The sequence below is a fragment of the Podarcis melisellensis genome, assembly GCF_964234715.1.
Source record: "Podarcis melisellensis genome assembly, chromosome: 5".
Classification (NCBI taxonomy): Eukaryota; Metazoa; Chordata; class Lepidosauria; order Squamata; family Lacertidae; genus Podarcis; species Podarcis melisellensis.
Window position 1 is genome coordinate 48,725,913 of NC_138537.1, and position 24,203 is coordinate 48,750,115.

General features: G+C 39.2%; 1 protein-coding gene across 4 annotated transcripts in view; it reads left to right on the top strand.

Annotated features, from left to right (window-relative positions):
• Positions 1-24,203, top strand: part of VTI1A (vesicle transport through interaction with t-SNAREs 1A) — a 227,548-nt gene that overhangs the window by 2,505 nt on the left and 200,840 nt on the right. For all 4 annotated transcript variants that reach the window (XM_081912142.1, XM_081912140.1, XM_081912143.1 and 1 more), the window contains exons 2-3: positions 52-110; positions 6,279-6,389. In XM_081912142.1, coding sequence (XP_081768268.1) covers positions 52-110; positions 6,279-6,389 — 170 coding nt within the window. The remainder of the gene's footprint in view (positions 1-51; positions 111-6,278; positions 6,390-24,203) is intronic.

Consider the following 24,203-nt stretch of genomic DNA (forward strand, 5'->3'; position numbering starts at 1 on the left):
CTCACATTAACAGATCTGTTTTCACTGGTGCTCCCCCCCTTTTGCTTTCAGATGAGAAGAAGCAAATGGTTTCAAATGTGGAGAAGCAGCTGGAAGAAGCAAGAGAGTTGGTAAGTTCTCAGTTCTGCAGAAGTGCTGCCATATGAGAGTGGGAGCAGGGTACATTGGTGTGTAGAGGTCCTTGCTTTGGATATTCATTGCCTATTTCTCAGATAATGTCCATCTTTTATTAGAGGTGGGGAGTAGCTCATGGTATGTTCCAAATGTCAAGTTATGGGCAAGCAGACGAAAGACAACAGAAGTAGCTGCAGAAGACTGAGAGGAGGCAAAATATCCAAGAAGCTTACTGGAAGAGGCAACAAGAAAATGAAAAGATCCTAAAATGAAAGAGTGTTGGAATATAGTTTTGGCAAACAGTTAATCTCATGCTGAGAGATGGGAGTGAACTCGAACTCTTTGTTGAGTTTGATGGCACCAGTGCAACTACTTTCTCAGCAGTTCACACACTGAGTCATACAGGTGAGCAGTACAGCACGATTGGCTGGTTGCATCTGCTGGAAAAGGGAGAAGAGGAACAATATAGGCATAATGATACAGGATTTCCCCATTATCCTTTTCATAATTTTGAGGGGTTTGGGTAAGCCTAGATTGTCCCACAAATGTGGGAAAGGACTACAAACCTTAAAAATTCCTCCAGAGGGTGACCAAAAAACCCAGGGAAGGTGTTTAACATTGTGCAGGCTGTGCTAGAACAAGCAACTTGTCTGGATCTCGTCGTAGCTTGGCTAGAATGAGGAGTGGTTAAGAGATAATTGAAGGAAGAAAACAATGATGGGTAGGTGATCGGCTGTGAATGCTCTTTTTGTGTGAACTGTGCATGTTTTGAGCCTATTACAGTTGACAATGAACTACTGGCTCACAGATCTCTCCCTAGTCAAATCTGCTTCCTGACATAGACTTTGGAGCACACAGATCTAACTGGAAATCTGTATGTCACTGACTTTACATCAAAACTCAGTAGCTATGTAAAAGCATGACTGTTCTTTTTGTTTTGTTTTTTTGGTACCTGCTGTTTGTGTTTCCATGTAATCAGGGGTCACACAATGTTTGTTTCTCTTGACATGTTTCATTGCCTTGTCACTGACATCATACTGTGCCTCTATGCAAGATCCGGAACAATTCTCTGCTCCCCATCCCAGCTCCAACTTTGAAGCTGGAGCAGGTGCTGGGTTTTCTAATTTAATTGCTTTACATTAGAAAAGGTAGGAGGTGGTGGTCACTGGTTTGGCTGCAACCTTGAAACAGGGAGCAAAGCAGTGCGTATATATGCCTGCTGCATTGTTGAGGTCATGGGCGTAGTAAATAACTAAACATACTTAACTAACTGACCAGTTGCATTGGAGATAATTCAGTTCTGCCACGCCCTAACATAAAGCCTGCCAATAAATCCTGGCTATGCCCATGGTTGGGGTGCACAGAGGGTAGTCAAGGGTCTCAGCTACACGGGTCAATGATAACGTTATAAGTGTGTTATAAAAATGTGACACCAGATGGTGTGGTAGAGCTGCAACCCAAAGTCAATGGTAATTCACATTGGGTTTTCATATTTTTTAAAATTATCTCTGTAGATCCAGCCTAGGAAGCTCCCCCATCCCAGCTTTTTGACTCCGGAGTGAGTGCTGGCAGCTTCCTTTACCTTAGCACAGCTTCTCTGTATGGGGCATGTGGCTGTGGAGTGGACAAACCATTGTCCTTCCCTTGCTGCATACCTCTGTAGCCCAAAGATTGGAATGAAGCCAAGGGCTTGTCACACTTGTCAAAGGGCATCGGCATACTTGCTATGGTGAGCAAAAGGGAGGAAGCCTAAGAGTAACCGAAGGAGTGGGATCTGTGCCTTTATGTATCTGAGTGGCCTTGTTTATACAAACATGCATGAAATGGTGGGTTCAGTTTGTGGGTATGAAAGAGAATGAATCTCCTCACTTTCTTCCCATACCTTCAGTTTTGTAGGGCTACTGGCAGAATGATGAATACAATAAGAGTATAGCATCTGTTCCTTGGAGATGCTCAGGGAATGGATTTGTGTGGTACTTGGGCTCTTATAAATAATATCTTCTGGGTCAGATTAGCTAATAACTTTTGAAAGTATACTAGCCTCTGTATGGAGGTTGCTACACATCCACTTGGCAGCGTAATATATGTGGGCTGCTTATCTTGTGGAGAGTCACCACAAAAATGCCATGTATTCTTGCACAGCACCCATGTTGCATGTTCTTGCTGGTGAATGAGATGCCACAGATAATGCAGATCCTCTTTTCAATAGCTTCTATGCAGGGATTGTAATATGTCAATTGGTCCTGATTGCAGGCATCTCTGGTACCACTTTTACTTTTACCCATTTGGTATGCTATCACTTAGATACAGACAGACAGCTATAAATAGATAAAGGTAAAGGTAAAGGGACCCCTGACCATTAGGTCCATTCGTGGCTGACTGGGGTTGCAGTGCTCATCTCGCTTTATTGGCCGAGGGAGCCGGCGTACAGCTTCCGGGTCATGTGGCCAGCATGACTAAGCCACTTCTGGCAAACCAGAGCAGTGCACGGAAACGCCGTTTACCTTCCCATCAGAGCGGTACCTATTTATCTACTTGCACTTTGATGTGCTTTCGAACTGCTAGGTTGGCAGGAGCAGGGACCAAGCAACGGGAGCTCACCCCGTTGTGGGGATTCAAACCGTCGACCTTCTGATCGGCAAGTCCTAGGCTCTGTGGTTTAACCCACAGTGCCACCTGCGTCCCTATAGATGGATAGATATAGTTTAAATTTATTGTGAATCACCCTGGATTTGTGAAATGAAGGGTAGCACATAAAATCAAACTAAAAAAATATAGTCCCATAAAACAGCATACTAAAATAGCAGATCAAACAATACTATATTACCGTCACCAGCGGGATTTAAAATGCCTTCATGGATAAATAGGTTTTTGCCTGATATTTAACCCTAACCCTGGGCTTTCAGAAAAAGCTATAACCACTTATATATAGTTCCAAAAGGAATGTTCACTAACTTCCATCATGTTTTCTGCACAAGACTATTTTTCATCTGTCTAAGGATTTTCAGTCTACCTGTAGGGCAGTGGAGCTAATCAGATAAAAAAGGTGACTGGCAGTTTAAAAATATAATATATACAAGAATAAATAGCACAAGAATAAATAAACAATCAGAACCTGTTAAAAAGCCTGACAAATGAATAAAAAACCCTTCAGTTGTTACTAGAGGGACATTGTGTCTAAACCAGGTTACTCTCAATGTGGGGAGGAAATCTCATAACCAAGTAGAATGCTTATGCTGGAAAGCTGGACCATTACAAGTCATATATATCTGTTTCTTATCTGTATAGAGAAACAAGCTAAAGCATCATCGTTAATGGTGTACAAGACCTGTCCAAACCTCCATAATGAACTGTACTTCAGGATATACTGTATCTCCCTTTACCTTTTCAGTCTCATCCAGAAGTGTATTTACTTGAAGTTTTCTGAGCATTCATTTTATCATTCCTTAAAGAGCTTCCCCTATTTCATGATTTACCTTTAATTTCAGAGGTATGTAGGGTGAAGCTTCAAAGGATGGTGAGAAATGCTGAAAGTCTGATTACAACTGGAAAACTTATTTTTAAGAGCAGTGAATGAACAGTAATCCAATAGCAGTCCAAATTGGATTTTGTACTATAGCTTAGATTCTGGTTCTCATATTTACTATATTTCATGTAGAAAAATAGGTCAAGACTAATTAAAGGAGAACTGATGTATCCTTCAGCTCTTGAGGTGTATAAGGGAATGTTTATCTATCACATTTAATGGATTGGTTAAAGCAATCCACATAAGGTACTCTGACCTTTGACAGATCATTTAATCTATACTTTAGCTTCTTTGATCAACATGTAAGGATGACAAGGAAATTTCCTACCTCACATAAGTGATAAAGGTAAATTATTAATTACAAAAGGCATTGATAACTAAATAACCACAGGACAATCTCTCCTTCACCATAGCTCTTTAAGAAAGAAAGAAAAAAGCTCCTGTTCATGTTTTTTTTTAAAGGACACTGTCTCTTTGTGGTAACCAATCACTCAGTCTACTTCTTTCTGCAAAATAGTTCTCTGTCAGTTTTAATGTTGGAATGAGTAGAAGTTGAGCTAACAGCTCATTATTTTCCTCCTTGTGTCATAATACGAACAAAATTGGCTGACTTTTCTCTAAGATTAAAAAGAATATCCTGTTTTAACATTTCCATCCTAATGATGATCTTCATTTAATGTACTTCATTTTTTGTACATACTTTTGTTTTCCGATCTTGTTGCTAACACTTTTAGACAGGTGCTTAAAGCAATTATTGACTTCCAGCAATTACTTAACATGTTGGTGATTAATGTCAAGGCTTGCATATAAAAATCAATTTTAACAAAACTGGCTAAGGGATACAACTCATTAAAAGGTCTCCTGAACAGGTTGAAGTAAAAATCAAACTTGAAACATTGCCACCCAAAGCATGCAGTTTTTACATAGCAGTCCTATGGTGGGATTGGATTTAGGCAATCTAACTCTGCTCATATCAGGTTGCTGATCATTTGTTTCTTCAAAGTTAAACTAGCTAATCATTTTAATTGCTTCAATTCATTTGTTCTTCTTGGACAGATTCATGATTCTAGTCATTGTCAGGAGCTACACATATGTATATGTTGCCAGTGTGAGATCCTTTGGAAGGAGGAGTGGGAATAATAATAATAATAATAATAATAATAATAATAATAATAATAATTTATTTTTATTATCTATGCTTTCCCCAGATCTGCTAACATTTTACAAGGAATTTCTGGAAAGGGCATCTCTGTGCACAAATTGCCAGATGTGGGTTAATGGGTCCAGTGAATATGTAAATGAGACAGATAACAGTTTTGTAAACTGACGTAGAAGTACTTGACTTGCTTATACTATCAGGATCTTTTTGTATCTTACTATCTGCACAAAGGAGGAACATACAGTGTTTCCGCCTCAATCCCTTATTTTTATGTTGTTCAGCTATCAGTAAATTAGTAAACTCTGCACATTGCTCAACTGAAACAAAGAACGTGATATTTTTATATGATGCCTTATCCTTAGAGGAAAGAGACAATTTCCACTGTCTTTGATCTTTCCAAGGATTTTGTTGTTCCTAGCTTACTGCAACCTGTGTTTTTTCACCTTTGGGGAAAGATGTATAAAAGACGTTTGTGTGAAGGTGCCATATTGAGTCACCCGCATGAGCCACCTAACCTGGAACTGTTTATGTCCACCCCCAAAAGCTCGCCAGAATCTCTAGAAGAAGCTTACTCATTCCTGTTATCAAGGAGCTTTTGTTTGTAAAGCATACACATAAATACATCCTCCCCGAACTTCTTCCACTGCCACAACTTTTCTGTGTATTGAAACTCATAACTGAGAACAGTATCACCTGAAATAACATAGTAAAGGAGTGTAGTTAACTGCATATTTTTTCTCATCCTTTCCCCATTTCTTTTATTTTCACAGGTATTTTTAGAACTGCCAGAGAGCAGTTTTTGCAAAACTGCTGTGTAGTTAAACCGCTAAAAGAATGGGACAGGGAGAAGAAATTTAAAGAAAGCAGTGTGAATACGAAGCTCAGGAACAACAGTTAAATGGAGGGCTCTGAAGCAAAGGAAAAATTATGTGCAAGTGGCTATTTCACAGGATCACATGTTTGAGAGTAACAGCTCAAGCATGTGTTCTCCCAAAGGAGTTCAGTGACATTATTAATATTATTATATTTATTTATACCCTGCCTTTTTCCCTGACGGGACTCAAGGCAGCTTACATATAAATATGAGAAGTTCTAAAAGCATTGAAAAAGAGTCATTAAAAAGCTATGAAACATCAATAGAAATAAAACTAGATACATATATAAAAGCTATTAAAGCCATACCAATAATTACTATAAAAATAGCATGGCAGCAGCCCTTTCATTAAAAGCTACCAGTCCACATAAGCTTGTTGGAACAAACAAGTCTTCACCTTGCCTCTTCCAAAGTCTGGGAGTAGCCACCTAGAAGGCCCTCAGTGCAGGGACAAAAGTTGTTGTCAGGTTATCGCTAAACTGAAAAGCTGTCCCACTTCCCTCCTGTCAACGATGTAGTGCATAACTGCCACACGACTCTTCCTGGCTTAATTCAACTTGTCTTTTCTCTCGTACACCCTTCCCCTTCTTGTTTTTAATTATTAGCTGGAACAAATGGAGCTTGAAGTTCGAGAAATCCCTCCACAGAGCCGAGGCATGTACAGCAGTAGAATGAGGAGCTACAAGCAAGAAATGGAAAAACTTGAAGCAGATTTTGTGAGTTTATTCACGTACAGTGTTTTGTGAGCGGAAACATGTTGCACCTACTGCAAACAAGCCTTATCTTCAGTTAGCATTCAGCTGCTGTAGTGCTGAGGTGGAGGTGGGGGACCTTTATTTAGCCAAAGAGCTACATTCTGCTGTGGGCAACATTCTGTAGGCTGTATGCTAGGCTTGGGCAGGAACAGATACAAAAATAGGCTGAGCAAAAGATGTGATTCTTATATAGGTTACATTCCAGCCTTGCCAGTGTCAGAAGTTTCTATACTCTCTCTCTCTCTCTCTCTCTCTCTCTCTCTCTCTCTCTCTCTCTCTCTCTTCATCATGGCAATTCTGGAGAGAGCCTTTCTTAGGCAGTATTCACCATGTTTTAATCTTCTGTCATTCATTCCACTATATAAATGACAGAAGGCACAGATACAAGGCACAGATACATCTCCCCAGTGCATTCCCCCCCTAAAATGTTTAGGGGTACTCTCATTTTTACTCAAGAAAATCACCATTTTATAGTTCAGATCAGGGAAAATAAAAACAGTAAATAGACAAAAGTACAAAAATTCACAAAATGTTTAGGGGTATGCGTACGCCTACATCCCACCAGAAAAAATGCACTGCATCTCCCAACAGTTAGCTCTACAATGGTGATCTGTTTTCTTCATTTTGGCTAATACATTGTTCCTGTACTCCAGGCAAGAGGTATTAAAGGAGGTGTGATTTAGTATGTATTTTGGTTTGCCTTGCCTTTTCTTACACAGTGATAACATATTGACAGAAGCAAAACTGGACTTCACAATAGCCATATGCCACAATGTGGCTTCAATTCAAGCTACAGGCTCTCTCTTACTTGTTCTCGAGATCTGCCCATGTATTGCAAGAGGCAATGAGCTGCCCCGAGAGACAGGTAATAATAAATCAAGTTGTTAACGTGCCACAGTTATTATTAGGGGAGTCACACAGATTATTTGGAGTTTCCACCATTCTAGAATAGTTGTGTATTAGAAGCAGCTCTATTAGTTCCTTTTGCAAAATAATGAACTATTTAAGGTACAACATCTGAAGTTCCAGTAAAAGGCTAAGATGCCACTTCTGTGTGGATGAGTAAAACAGAGTTTATAAGTGCTCCCTTTGAGCAGTCATGAAATAACTATTTTAGTAGTTGCATTGGTCTCACAGAATAAAAAGCACAAAGCACATAAGAAAATACTCTGTACTTAATTGTACTAGTTTTTAAAAGATAGCATGTACATACTGAATAAAACAAGACAAAAATGACAGAAAAAAACTTGTTTTGTGTTTTGCCTGATTTACATAGTCTGCTGAAATGCAAGGAAGCTGCAGCTAACAAGATAGAAAATCTTTAGAGCTGTTTTCACTGATTGCAGTTTAGAAAGCCCTATGGAGTTTATTGTTGGCCAGGTTTTTTTATCTACTGGGGCTCAAAAAATACAAATGTGTGTTTTTAAATTGTATCTTGTTGAGTGTTGTGCAGTTAGCACTATCTTGTGGCCAAATGTGGAGTTGCAATTTGCTATTTGCAGGAAAGTCTTCCAAGTGTACTGTATTGTTTTAAAGGGAAATTGACAGACTGAAACAAGTTAATAGCAGTTTTTGTTAACTTGCCTGCTTTTTGAGAAACCAGTTATTCCTATTTCAGTATTGCAGATATATAAATGAGCATCCTCTTCTAATAATGCTGTGGAGAAAACATTACCGTTTTGCCATTTGAAAACCAATGTATTTTTCATATTATAAAGCATTTGTATGGGTAGAACTGGATATAACTTAATTGTATTACTATTTGTTCCATAATGAAAACTATAGACAATACAATTTTCTCCCTTGAGGACATTGCCTAGTAAAAACATCAGGTTCCAGGTGGTACAGGGGATATAGTCTCATATTTTAACAGAAAAATAGCAGATTATTCTCTGCACAAAACTGGGTATGATTAAGGGATATAGATTTCTGTGAATTCTGATGCAAATTAACCTGATCTGTGCTTCTTGACTATTGTGTGGAATGGAACATAGTTCTTTTTTCAGATTCCACACTTTTGTTCCACAGGGTTCTGTCTTGCCCTCCCCCTTGCTATTTGAAATCTATTTAACAACTACATGAAGCCACTAGGAGCTGTCATCAGTAGATTTGGAGTGAGGTATCATCAATATGCAGATGAAACCTAGCTCTAGCTCTCTGTTGGTTCAGCAGTAGTAGTAAAGGTTTTCGAGCACTGTTTAGAGGCTGTGATGGGCTGGATGTGGACCAATAAATTGCAGCTGAATCCTGAAAAGAGAGAGGTGTCCTGAGTTCTCAAGTCCAGGAGGTGTGGAGATGGCATGTTCTAGACATGGTTACACTCTCCTGGAAGGAACACGTCCATAGCTTGGGGCTACTGGATTCATCACTAGTAGTGGAGGCTCAGATTACTTTAGGAATGCCTTTCCCCAGCTCTCGTTGGTTTGCCAGCGATAGCTCCTTTTGAACATAAATGGCAATGGTGATGATGGTAATGATAATACTAATACTCCTGCTGTGCTAACATACAGACTGGATTACTGTGCTGTGCTGTACATGGAGCTGCCCTTGAAAACAACTGAAATTTCAGTTGGTCCAAAGTGCAGCAGTTTTCGTTGAATACTGAAGATTCTTCTCTTTATTCTTATTTTTGATACCTTAGGTGAATATTTTTAGGACCCATCTTATTTTTGTGATTGTAATTTGTTTTAAACTGTTTTTAACATTCTGTTTTAAGCTGTTGTGACCCGCATTGGGACTTTAGGATGAAGGGCAGGTAACAAATCAAATTAACTGCAGGTTAATATGGAAATGGGACGGAATGAAAACATGTGAAATTGACATGGGCCAGGAACAGAGTAATATATCCACCCCGATCCACAACATAGTTCATAGCTTTTCATGCAGAAGGTCCCAGGTTCAGTCCTCAGTATATCCAGGTAGGCCTAAAAATGTCCCCCATCTGAGAGACATCACCAGTGCATATTGAGACATTTGGCCTTGTTGTAAAAAGCAGCTGGTGTTTGTGTACATACTGTACCTCTTTTCACATACTGATTTGCCTCTATAGTCTCTAGGTGAAGCTGGAACCCAAGGGGTTATGCTTTCATGCAGGCCCACCCACGTGGCTAGAGATTTTCCCCCTTTCTTTTTCCAAGCACTCCAGAAGAAAAGGACTATTCCAGGGGAGAGTGACTATACAACAGGCACAGGGAATCTCTGGCTCTCTAGATTTTCTTGGGCTGCAACTCCCATCAGCAGCAGCCAGCAGAGCAAATTCAAGGGTGATGGAAACTGCAGTCCAGCAAGCATAGGTTCTCCAGAAGTGAGAGTCATTCATTCATTTTCTTGGCATGCTGCTATCCCACAAAACAAATCATGCCCAAAGCAGCTTACAACAAAGAAAACAGGGATACAACCACAAAAGCAATTCATAATTTACACAGCAAATGAATAACATAGTAACAACTTCGTAATAACATAGGGAAACAATAGCAAATATAGTAACATTTTTTAAAACCACATTTCAACACCATAACAGGATTACTTAAACAACATGTAGCATCCAGTAGCAAAAATAACCAGGGAGCTTCACATTTTCCCCTTAGTCCTAGAAACATGTTGCTCAGTGTCCCTCTCCTGCAGCCACTTGCAACTCTTCCAAGAGTAGGTTGTGGGGTAGCTGGAAACACCCTCCATGATGTTACTGCTATAAGGGTCTTTCAAAATAGCCAAACACCTAGGGTGGCATTGAACTAGTTTTACTCAGAGTAGACTCATAGAAATTGATGTACCTAACTTAGTCATGTTCGTTACAGTGGTACCTCATGTTACAGACGCTTCAGGTTACAGACTCCGCTAACCCAGAAATAGTACCACGGGTTAAGAACTTTGCTTCCGGATGAGAACAGAAATCGTGCGGCGGCCGCGGGAGGCCCCATTAGCTAAAGTGGTGCTTTAGGTTAAGAACAGTTTCAGGTTAAGAACTGACCTCCAGAACGAATTAAGTTCTTAATCCAAGGTACCACTGTATTTAATTAGGCAACTATGAGTAAATTAGTTGAATGCAACCCTATTGTTTTTTTTACATCCCTCCCACAAAACCTGCCTGTTTCTTTTAAGAGTATATTAGCAATATACAAATTTACCGTGTAATTAGATAGTATATTTATATAATGCATTTACATGTTTGCACATTGTGCATTATATGTAGCATGCACTTGGTGCCAGCAGCTCTGTCTGCCATTGTGTCACGGAAAGCAATAATAAACTTATTTCAGGTGTATAACAATTTGCAAGGGCTGTGTTTGTCTATAAAAAGTGTACTGTCACTCTAGAGAGTACTTCTCACAACCTGTGAATAAATAATGATTTGTAGTTTTTAGGAGAAACTAAGTATTATGAGACAGCTGGCTGAAACTCAGTGGTATCCCAAGTTCCTGGCCAGCTCATTCCTTCTTCAATTGAGAAGGGCATATTAAATTTTCTTCTGTGGCTTGCATACATGACAGAATTATATCTTTATTAAACTTACCAGTGATGAAGTGATATCGTTGGAGGAAGTGTGAAAGACAATTTAACAATTTAAATTTATAATTAACCTCCATGGCTATGGATGACTTAATTGAGATTCCTTAGGGAACATATCAAGTTAAGCTCACTTTATTTTTTCCCCTCCTGAGCCTTTAGGGTTCTGCTTGCAGAATCTTGTTCTATGCATGGCTAGTGAGCTGCATCAAGAAGGATTTTGAGAAAGGGTTGGAACAGCAAGTTAAAAGAGAAGGGCGGATAGGTTGATTAAGTAATAGCATTCCTCTCTAATTAATTTAGGCCACAGTCACTCTTATTTAGATGTATTTAATAAGCAGCTTAGTAAATTGAAGGTTTCAATAACACAATCTGGAGTTTCAATGCTATTAAAAATTCAGAGGTGGCAAATGATGACAGACTTCCCCTTCCTATGTTGTTCCTCTACTGGTTCCTTTACCTTTTTTGTTCATTTGTGTGGAGTCCCATTCGCTTTAACAGATGATAGATGAGTAGGAGGAAAAGGCAATAGTGAAAAAACAGGGTGTGTGGGGGGGGAATCTATTTCCCACTGGTTTGGAAATTTTATAAAATTCCAAATCCCTTGGTTGTGATAGGGCAATTATAAGGGCACTTTACTTGCATAGTAGTATTTCTTTGGATTATTATGCTATCTGAGACGGGATAGGTTAAAGATATAAGGTTCTTTCATGGAATGTAGCTTGGTAAATCTATCATCTATCAATTTTTAATTGAACTGACCTAATTTGTAACTCCCGGACTAATACATACATTGAAACATCATTATCTTTTAGATGTCACATATGTCTGAATTTTATAATAGTTTTTGGCTCAAAAATATTCCAAAATGCATTAAATAAATGTGTTTAAAAATGTGGACATTGAAATAACATATGACTTTTATTTCATATTTTAGTAGAAATATTTGTATGGTTTTTTAAAAAGACAGATAGGAGGGCATGGAACAGACTTCTGATCACACCTAAAACTGACACAGAAAGAAACCAATATCTTCATTTCTATCTGTGAGATACAAACTACGGTAGATACTGTTTTAGCTTAATACATGCATGGAACACATTTTCTTGTCTCTAAAGATGCTCTCGCCCTAGTGCTGGATTGATTACTATTGTAATTTATTCATAATTGTTGCTTGTCTATTTGAAGCTACAAGGAAACAAAATAAACAAAGAACCTTACTCGAGCAAAAATCCAATGCTCCAAGGCTGTAAATTAGGGATACCCAACTATGACCCATATCTCAGAAGTGGTGCACTTCCAGCCCACAAACCAGATTTGGCCCACCAGGTCTTTCTATTTGTTCAGCCAAGCTGCTGTTCAAAAACCATGCCCACCTACCCCACACCTAATATATGTGGGACAGGTACATAACAGCTGCATAAGCAACTGTTCTCTGCAGAAAGCAGGATTTAACATTTTCTGTAGAAAGTAGGTGAACCCCCCCCACATCTGGCTTAGTGACTCACTGTCTTGCTCCACCTCTGCAGACCAATGTTGATAGGTGGGACCCACTTGTCAATCAGCTGACAATATTATGAGATCTGATGACTGCCAAGTTGGCTTGTGAAGTGAAGGAAAGATACAGATCTGGGCATCTGGGTCAATTCCCCATCCCTGCCATGACTCATATATTGTCCCTGGACAATTAAAAAGTAGAAATACGGCCTAGGGCCCTCGTACCTACGGGACCGCCTCTCCTGGTATGCCCCACAGAGAAACCTACGGTCTGCAAATAATAACATCCTCAAGGTCCCAGGCCTCAGAGAGATTAGGCTGGCCTCAACTAGAGCCAGGGCCTTCTCGGCTGCGGCTCCGATCTGGTGGAACGCTCTGTCACAAGAGACTAGGGCCCTGCGGGACCTGACATCTTTCCGCAGTGCCTGCAAGACAGAGTTGTTCCACCAGGCCTTTGGTCAGGGCGCAGCCTGACTCCCTCCTCTGGCAACCTGCACAGAATTTTGCTTAATCGGTTGCCATCAATTTGATTTTAATTAATTTTTATAATGAAATATTTTTAGAATGTGTGATTATTTGACTGTTTGATTATTTGATTGTTGTTAGCCGCCCTGAGCCCGGCTTCGGCTGGGGAGGGCGGGATATAAATAAAATTTATTATTATTATTATTATTATTATTATTATTATTATTATTATTATTATTTATTAGAAAACAAAAGACCTGAGGCTAAACAAAGATGAACATTTTGTATTTCAGCAATATTTGTGTGTGTGTGTGCATCCATAGTTTGTATCTATAGTGAGCATATTTTTGCTCTCTTCTTGTATTTCTTTCTTTGCACCATAAACTGCATCCTTCCTGTCTCCCTTTATTTCTAATCCTTTGCCCAGCTTCCTTCTATGTGACATCTGGACATGTTTTTCTTCAGTCTTTTCTTTTTTTGGGGGGGGGGGTCCTGTCTTTCACCAGAAAAAAATAATATTTGTAATAAAATGCATGGTGGTTCAACCCAACAACTCATGCCACATGCTGAGGGGAAGCTTACCCATTCCCTTTCTTTCTCTTCCTCTCCCCCCGCCCACCTTTCCTGTCTTCAGGTTTGCAAGCATTCTACCAGGAAAACTCTTTTTTGACACTACCCTTTGAGACACAGATGAACACTTGATAAAAGTTTCTTTGGCTCCATTCTGTACGTTCCCAGTTGATGATACAAAGGCTCCGTGGCAGAATGGAATATTGTTTCTGAACTTATCTGTGTAACATACTCAAAAGAACAGAGGCCACAAAGAATTCTGTTGGATCTGCCTCTATAGAAATTAATCAGATTCGCAAGGCTGGGACTGTTTTGAGAACCAAAGCCAAAAGAAAATCTAGCTAGCTCATCTAAAAATGTACCTAGCTGTGGTCTTCCTGTCTAGTGTTGAAATGCAAGTCTGTGTATTTGGAAGTTAATCGCCAGTCATTACAGGGTGCCTAGAGAGAGGAAAACCTGTCTTATTCTTTTATGGTTCCTGGTACCTGGTCTCTTTCTTCCCTTTTTGTCCCCTCTTTCTCCAGTGACCATGATTCAAAGGTGATTTCATCAAAAGGGGAGATAGAACAAGAAAACTCTTAAAAGCAAAGATGCTGGAAATAATTATTGAGCATTTTCAGACCAATTCATCTTGCTTTCCTTTAATATCAGCACTAGATGGCACTGTTTGTTTGCAAAGAAAGTTAGGTTTGTGGATTTTGTGGGTGTTTTTTTATTTTTTTAGCTTTGGTAGTAACTGAAATTACTGTTTCATGAATAAAATATTTCTAGTGGGATTTGCATTTCTATATTGGCTGAAGACACTGTGTTGAATGTTTTATTAACCAGCCCAGTGCAACTGTCAGCCTATTAAAGAGATCCAATGGACCCTGTTTAGCTAAATAAATCCAATTCGTCAAATTGTGTTCCTGGCTGTTTATTTTCCATTCTTTTGATGTACAGTTTATTTTAAGTTAGATCCACATAGGTTTAAAAATTAATGGGGAAAATAGAATTTAGTGTTTGGAACATGAAAAGACTAATTGCTATGGTCAAAAATAGTGTTTCTTTTAAGGTGAAGTTGTGTGCAGGAAATGGACTTCTGTACTGGGGGCTGATAAAGTGTCCTATGACAAATTATTTTGGAAAAGGAACGGTTAAACTGTTTTCAACCACCTTCAATACATCTTCCAGTATTGTTTAAGAAACAGCTTTATATACACAGCTAAAAAATGTTGGAAAACCTTTTGTTAAAGAAATCCCCCATTATACTTTTTATGGTAATTGCATGGTGTACTTATTATTAAAGTGTAATCTGAGTCAGCTCTTTGAGCTGATGAATCAATTGGTCTTGTACCATAAAGCTCAGCAGCTGGGATATTTTTATGTTGAATCTTAAGTAATTTATTTTGTCTGTGAGTGAAGTTTGACTCCCCCCCCCCGCCATGCCAAACTTTTGAGGGGGTGGGGGGCTGACATTGCCATTGTTTGCCCAGTGTAGTGCTGCTTTGGTGCCACCTTGGAACATACACTTTTTGTTGGGTGATGCTATAGTGTTAGGGTGTTAAATCTAGCCAATCAGTTTGGTGTAATGGCATCACTTAGGACAAATGAAGTTGTCCTATTGCTGACACTTTGAAGAGGTAGTGGAAAAGAGGAAAGACGTTCTCTCCAGCTCGATAACTGGATCAACATTCTCTGTTTCTGCCCTGCACGTGGTTTTGTTGCCCTCTAGTAGGTATCTGAAGAAGTGTGCATGCACATGCAAGCTCATACCAATAACAAACTTAGTTGGTCTCTAAGGTGCTACTGGAAGGATTTTTTCCTTTATTTTGCTCTAACAGTATGGTTAGACTGTTCCACCAATCAGGCTCTAGTTGCATTTTGTACATGCAGAACATGGGGTGCAGATATGTATTTACATTGCATCCTATTGAAAATTAAGTTCTGGTGGTCAGCATCCACATTTGGAGATGGTCTGGGAAGAGGTATTTTGCAGGGTAGGAGACAGCCAAAACTGTTCCCAAAATGCTTTGCTTCCATTTTTGTCCAGCACTAGTTTTAACTAATTCTTAAAAGGTAAAGGTAAAGGGACCCCTGACCATTAGGTCCAGTCGTGGACGACTCTGGGGTTGACCAAGGGAGCTGGCGTACATGTAGCCAGCATGACTAAGCCGCTTCTGGCGAACTAGAGCAGCGCATGGAAAAGCCGTTTACCTTCCTGCCAGAGCGGTACCTATTTATCTACTTGCACTTCGTGATTTCGAACTGCTAGGTTGGCAGGAGCAGGGACCGAGCAACGGGAGCTCACTCCATTGTGGGGATTCAAATCGCTGACCTTCTGATCAGCAAGTCCTAGGCTCTGTGGTTTAACCCACAGCGCCACGCATCCTAACTAATTCTTACATTAAGCTTAAAGAAGAGATTCTTCCCTGCTTGGTTAACTCTGATATTTTGTCCCAACTATTTTCCCTGTACTGTCTGATAAGGATTTACCTGTTAGCCAGATGGATTAAGAAAGCCCAGTTGGTCCTGCCTTTGGCATTGTAGAACTATTTAATTCTCTTCTCTTTTTGCATATTATCATTTATTACTGCATCCTGTAATTTGTAGCCTGGCTCATTTATTGGAACTCCTTATTTTGCTGGAATATTACTTGAGTATGCATGACTTCAGTGTTACTCTTGAAAGTATATAGAGAGAGGAATCAGCAAAATAGGTTTGCTTGTCTATTACAATGTTCCTTATAGCGAATTATCTCAGGTTGGGATGTACATGTCATTGGAACAGTAATTCCTCAGTTGTCAAACGTAATCCATTCTTCGGCTTCTGAAACGTTTGACAATCGAGGTGCGGCTTCCGATTGGCTGCACTCAAGTGGAAGCCGCGTTGGACGTTCGACTTCCAAAAACCGTTCAGAAATCAGAGCATTTACTTGTGGGTTTTTGGCATTCAGGAGCCAAAATGTTCGAAAATTCAGGAACTGAGGTTTGACTGTAGCAGATATCCCTTCCCAAAATCTTCTCTAGGAAACCCAAAACGTAGGCCAAAGTAGAAATGTCAAATTGAGATATGATAGTAGATGTGTGAATTGAAGAATATGGGATTTTAGATGTATACTCACCCATGATGAATATTGGTGAAAATAAATGCCTCACTTGTTAACTGTTTTTATACAAGAATGTTGCATGCCTTTCCATTTTTGTTTTAAAGGCCTTTGCTATTCATTGACCATTATTCTTTACTCTGTTAACTCTGTTAACTAAAGTATTGGCTGCATGTATATATAGCCACATAAAGGAAAGAAAACCTGCAATGTATTGACAAATAAGAGCCGATAAATCCAATTTCACTCAGGAAGCTGCAAAACATTTTAATAACTTTTTGACATTTTCCTGTAGTCCTTATTTACCTTATCAATAGTTGTGGTGACATCTGATTGTCAACTTTTTATATTAAACCAAACTAATAAATTATACATGTTGTGTTTATACATGATGAAAGCTGACGTTTTGGAGAGGTGCTAAAATATACTGACAGGTCTTGTTCATAAGCTCCTTTGGTATAAATATGTAGATGACATCTTTAGATATTGTTTGTACATAGGCTGATAGGCAGGAAGCACTGACATCGTAACAAATGCAAATGTCAACCCCACAACTTAACCTTTCTGTGTTGGAAGAGATGTTAGTTTTAAGTTACATGTTGTTTTTTAAAAAAAACTTTTCAAAGTTTTTTTTAAAAAACATCTGTTATCACTCCTTTTTTCATGTGCGCTGAAAATAATGCAGAAACAAGAAAGATTTGCACTTAAGAGCATCTCTCTAGTGCTTCTACTCAAATGATTCTATCCACCCAAATGTAGTTTCCCCCACCTCCTTATAATTCTTTTTATTTCTTATCTGAGAAATCTTCTTTTGCTTGACTCAATGAATGTGCAGTTCCTGGGAAAGTATGCTCATGGGTTGCATAAAACAAGGGTTGCCTTTTTAAAAATGCATGCAGTGTCCTACATTAAAATCACTGGTAATGCTAGGCATGTTTCCTTGACCAAGTAATAACTGTTTGTTTACACTAAATGTAAACAGTGATTTAGACCTACTGTTGGTGAACCCACTAACACAATACGATGTCTGTAATTTTAACAGCTGCATGAAAACAAGCTGATCTTTTTTAATGCATATTTTTTGTAGCTGGTTAGATTCTTCATTTCATTGCTATGTTTGACATGTATCCACATCTGTGACTTTGGCTGTGTTAGAACAGTAGTATAGTGGTACCTTGGTTTAAGAACAGCTTAGTTTATGAACAACTTGGATTAAGAACCCTGCAAACCCGGAAGTAGGTGTTTTGGTTTGTGAACTTTGCCTTGGAATAAGAACATGTTCTGCTTCCTGTTGACTGTAAATTGAGCCCCCCACCACTATGGGAAAGCATGCTTTGGTTTAAGAACGCTTTGGTTTAAGAACAGACTTCCGGAACGGATTAAGTTCATAAACCAAGGTACCACTGTATCTCCTCTGAGTAAGTTGAGATATGAATGAATCTTGTACACTATCACATAGCTGCTTGGCTTCTGCCTTCACACGAGTCAGGAAACAAGCCAGAAGATTGCCAGCCAACTATGGCCTACTATTACATCTGAACCAGGAAAGTAGGATTAATGGCTTCCAAACAAGTCAGAATATTAAGTGAAGCTTAAACCATAGCTTCATAGCTTGGCTTAGTTGAATGCCATTAACTATTGTTGGTTCTGATTGTGGGCCACTTTGCCTTCAGCCACTTTAAACATTTTGGACCTTGGGTTCAAAATGGAACTTTGCTTCAGAAAATTGAATGCTTTTACTATCTCCCTATGGAGTGCAATGAGGAAATCAAATAGCTGTAACATTTTTGACAGAACTAGATGCGAAAGTTATAGTAGTGCCATCTGAGAAAGTCATCCTGCCAAATTTCACATAGATGGTACAAGTGGTTTTGAGCAAGAGCGAATTCGTTGTTGTTGTTTTAAAAATGGATTTCTTTCCTTCCTGTTATTTTGTCAACATTATGGAATCATAGAATTGTAGAGTTGGAAGGGACCGTAGGCATCATCTAGTCCAGTCCTTGGTAAGTTCACTGTACAATTTTGGATCGAAAGGTCGAGGAGTTTGAGTCACAAATCAAAAACAATTTAAGCTGTTGCTATTTATGCTGTTTGCTTGGCATCAAAGTCCCAGAAGGGGCTTCACTGTGATGGAGTGGATAGATGAAACTACTAGAAAATAGTATGTGAAAGTGTACACTATGGTAATATAGTAGAAGGGAGCCTCTAAAGTTTGACTTTGTGTGTGTGTGTTTTAAGGGATCCCCTTCCTTGTTCCTTCAACACTGAAAAAAATCAGAGCTTATCATTGTGGCTTTGTGAGAGCACCTATTGAACAGGCACCTATTGAACAGAAAGCAATGGGCAGAGGGATACCCCAATCTCAGGCAGTGCTCAAAAGCCCTCCGAGCTTCTCTTACAGGCACGTAATCACAAATTGCACTGAAAATGCTGGAACTGTTTCTGGAACAGTTTCAGCATTCCACCCCGAAGTTATATAATAGTAAGTAAAAAGGAGAGCCCTGGAAAGGTCCTCAGCTGATTGGAAGATAAAGCTGTCAGTTACAAAACTGCATCCCTTCTTCTCTCCCTTTCCCTCGCCTCTGCCTGGTGTTTCCCTTTTATGAAGGGTTTGAGATAAAATTGATTAGTTTTCAGTGTCTGTGCCTGAGACACTCTGTTTTGTGCACAGCCTGATTAGCTTTCAGCCACTTAGAATCATAGAATTGTAGAGTTGGAAGGTACCCCGGGGGTCATCTAGTCCAACCCCCTGCAATTCAGTAATCTCAACGCATGGTTCCCCCATCCAATTTGATACCGTACCTGCTTAGCTTTGCATATGTGCTGGCAGTTTTATTACTGCACCAGTAGATGAAGAAGCAGTAGAAGGCCAGTTTCACTTTGGTCAAGGTTTGAATCTCTCTGAAGCAGGCAACTTCAGTTCAGGTTCATCTGAAGCAGATGCTCGCTGCTATTAACAAGCACCGATGCGATGACTGATCCTGTGTGCTTGTCGTAAACCAAGATGTTCCGTACAAGATGTTCCATCTACAGTATCTTGCAGATCACTATGTTTGCTTCAGTTTAAGTAGATGTGCACAATAGCAGACTGTGGGGGTGCATAATTGCAATCATATCTAGCAGCCTGGGCTGAAGTGGGAGCCTGATCACATTGCAAGCTGTACATGTGTTTGGGGTGAGAGGGAATGATTCGGAGTGTCATGGAGGAGGGCACACCTGACAGATTGGAACATGGAAAAGGAGCACCTGATACAGGAGAACCAGGCAGAGGGCCTTTTCGGTAGTGGAGCCCATGCTGTGGAACGCCCTCCCATCAGATGTCAAGGAAATAAACAACCACCTGACTTTTAGATAACATCTAAAGGCAGCTCTGTTTGGGAAAATTTTTGATGTTTGATGTTTTATCGTGTTTTTAATATTCTATTGGGAGCTGCCCAGAGTGGCTGGGGAAACCCAGCCAGATGGGCGGGGTATAAATAACAACAACAGCAACAATTGTATTATTATTATTGCAACATTTTGCTGCACATATTCCTTTTTGGACTTTATTGTGGAATAGTTATAATATTGTGAAGCAATTTCATTTGTGAAATTGTCTGTGTCACTTCCATTTCAGTTCTGGGTGTAAGTTCCTTATGGTAAGAGCATATGGCAATGGACAAGTAAACATAGTAGCTTACCCTGTTGTACTAGAAGACACTCCAGAGTTGATGGAAAGCAGTGTGGAAGAAATACTAGTGGGAAGTCAGGAGGAATAGGTGGTGCCATGGGCAGATGAACGCAGCAGGCCTACGTGCCAACAGATTTCTCCAAATGATCCTAAACCTTAACTATTCAAAATATATCAGTCTGGAATCTTCACTGGTGTTCCTCAATTCAGCCTGTATGTACCTTTCCCCCATTGATTTATGAGGCTTTGTCTTCTAAATTTGTTGCATATCAGTGTTTTCATTATTCCATTGTTTCATTTTTTTAAAAATGTGGTTACTTAGCTTTTTTATTGCATATCTATTTCTCAGCAGAATATTTGTTTAGTTAAATGATAAGAGGTTTGCATATCCAGCAAGCTACTTATTCATCAGGGAAATTTTAATGAAATTGTAAAAATATAATTAAGAACACAAACAAAAAAATGTTTAACTTGCTGTAGGCATCTTTAGGTTGGAATGACTAGGAAAGGTTCTGGTTAATTAGAAGCAATTTGTTAGAAACCTGAGTCGTCTTTTTTTATTTCCTAGATTAAAACTCTGTTCCCAGCTGGATGCTTATAGGTGCAGGAAATGTAATTGTGAGAAGATTAATTGCAAAAAGACAGATAATTAGAGTTCATATGGTATGTCAAATATAGCTCAACCAAAAGCTTGTCTCCCTGTTGAAAGAAATCAGCTGAAATAGAAGTTGCATAATATTGTGTAAGAACATTTGTTGAGATGGATATGTGCCACTTGGTTGATCTCAATAAGGTTGGTGTCAATGAGGATGGGCTGTAAATTCCCCAACATTTTGTTCTGAAGTCTTAATTTAAATGAGGAATTCATCACATTTTCATTTGTTGTTTCTTAAAATAATAATAATAAATGCATCGGAAGCCTCAGTTTGCTATAAATTACTCCAGAATGAGTACCATTTCCTTTTAGGTCAATAACTTGCCAGACCATTGCTTAAGACACATTGTGAAGTATAATGGTGAAGGGCCAGAATCAGTGTTACAGTACATGCCTTGTGTTGAGACAGTTCAAGTTGAGTCCCTTGCATCTTTGGGTCAGGTGGGGGAACATCCTCGTCTGAAACCATGGAGACGTGCTGCTAGTCAGCATGGGCAGTACTGATTTAGATGAACCAATGATCTGACCTGATGTAAGGCATCTTTCCTAAGAAAGTATACATAGCCAGGGCTAGTAATACTAACAGGTTAACAGCCCAATCCTAGCCATTTCTACTCAGATGCCTATGTCTTTTTGAATTCAGTGGGGTTTACTCTAGGGTAACTGGGATTAGGATTACAATCAATTTTTATTGCAGGATGGTGGCAGCTTGAATGTAATATCAATTCAGCAGTCCAAGTCTTTGTACTTAAGTATCTCTCACTCAAAAAATAAAATAAAAATTATAGCATGCTCTCTCATTTCCAAATACAGTGGTACCTCGGGTTACGAACGTAATTAGTTCCGGAGGTCCGTTCTTAACCCGAAACCATTCTTAACCTAAGGCGCCCTTTCGCTAATGGGGACCCCTGCTGCCGCGCAATTTCCATTCTCATCCTGGGGCAAAGTTCACAACCCGAGGTAACTACTTCCGGGTTAGCGGAGGTTGTAAGCTGAAGCGTTTGTAATCCGAGGTACCACTTTATAAGTATGCTTTCTCCCTGCTCCATGAATTTGACATTTTTGTCTACCCTTGGGTGGTTGTGCCAGTTGGCAAACAGTATGCAATTTTTCAAATAAATGATTTGAAAATTCATACCTGTGGCAGTTTAAATTATGCTTCTGGTGTTTTGCATTAATCCTCCCTGCATAATATTTAATCACATAGATTGTAATAGTGAAATGGTTTCTTGTTTTATGTAAATCAATGGCTTCTGCTTAACTTGCTTATAGGTACTATAAAGTTCTCAAAAATCTCTGCTGCTCATGGATGCTGTATTTTGAGAGGATGTCTTGAATTTTGCGTTGAAATCTTCACCTTTCACCAACCTGAAAAAAACTTCTTGCCTTAGTAAAGAGTTGCTAACCCTGGGAAATACTGCTTTACAAATTCAACTAATGACCCAAATACAGCTTGTTTTGTTGTGTACGAGTTGTATTAAAATAACACACTGTATTTGTATTGTCATTAATGATATGCTCATTTTGATAATGGAGCTGCAGTCTCTTAGCATGGAGTCCTTGGGGAGATGCTGCATTTTTTTTAACTAAGTATTGTTCTGGCTCCTTTCCTTGATTGGCCCAGAAATAGCAATCAGCTGGGGAGCAGGATGACATGCCTCTTAGCAATCCCTTTTATCTTTGAGATGCGTATCAACATTGTATGCTTCCTAATGGAAGTGTAATTTAATGAAATCTATTGGGTAAACATACTTCAGATGTTCAAAGGAGGTGACAAAATTTTTGCTGGCAGCCAGGACCTGGCTGGTTTCCAGCTTGCCTTTAGCTACTATGCATATAGCATAGAGAGAGGCATTTAAAATAGAAATACAAAGTATTATATCCATTGTTGTCCTCCACTCACATTTATTTCCCTTAATTTTATTTTTGTGCAATGCTTTTTGTGCCAACGTCTTTTGACATATAGCCTTTTCTGGTGAATTGTTAGATGTATTTGGTGAATACACACACACACATACACACACACACACACACACACACACACACACATATATATATATTCTTTTTTGATCAAAACCAAACACACACAACATGCTGGTTGATAATCTGGAACATAGCACTGAACTCAAGGGAGGTTGCTGGCACAAAGTGTGCTGTACACATCACAGAAGAGAGGGGGAAGAAAAACTACAATGCCTTTAGTTAGCAGTCCCGTGAAAGAGAATAACTTTCTCTGTAGACTAGTAAGATTAAACATCCTGATCTAAAGATTAGGAGAGACTGGTTTTGTTTTATCAATAATAATGGCTGGTGCAGAGCTATGTACCTTATTACATCTACAGCAGATGGCTGAATGGAAGGAGAAAGCTATTTAGCTACTGCATTTTCATCAAGAGGGGATGGTTGCTAAAAGAAGACTGTCGACTGTTGCCTGCGTTGTGATTCCACCATTTTCCTCAATCCAAGTCGTATGGCCAGGAGGGCTCTAAGATCAGAGCCACAATTTTGTCACTTTAAGGATGTGTTACATTGGACAATTTATGACTGTTTTTGCTTAGATGGTATAAGATTGCTAAACTCATGGGGAGTATTTGAAGAGAAATGCATTAGGCATGAGACATTTTTGAATATAGTTGGGGGGTGTGCGTGTGTGTTAAGCATGGGGTTTCATCATCTTATGTAAGGTTTAGGATAGGTAACCTTTCATTAAAGGCATCCATACTCAAGAGAATCTGGGTATTGCCTGGCATCTGCTACTGTTTCAGATATTTATGCATCAATAAGATATTGTTTATGCAGGTTATTTTTTTCCTTGATACAAATATTACCACATATTTGATTGGTGTCAAATCATTGCTGAACTAATTCCATAACTATGAAGGTTAAAGTATAATTTACTTATCAAATAATGAATTGCCAGGGTGTAAGATAAAAATGATAGAAATACTAGATCTTAGTTGGCTACTATGAAAAATGAAAGGCCTTGGTCAATGAAATGGTAGGACTCAGCACTGTTTTCAGTTTGAGGTCAATCAAACTCCATGTATAGACAATTAATTTATTGCATTTGTATCCCAATCTTACTTCAGGGTGATCAAGACCCCCCCCCCCATTTATCACCAGAATCATCTTATAAAATAGCAAAGGCTGAAAGGCAGTGGGAGGCCCAAGATCCATGGTTTGAGTGTGAACTTGAACCCAGTACCCCTGGTTGAAGCTGAAAGCATTAGAAGTCCCACAAGTAATATGTAGGAGAGAACTATAGAATATGTAGATTATGGAAAAAATGTAGCACAACAGAGCAATTGTGATTCAAAGTTTACATTT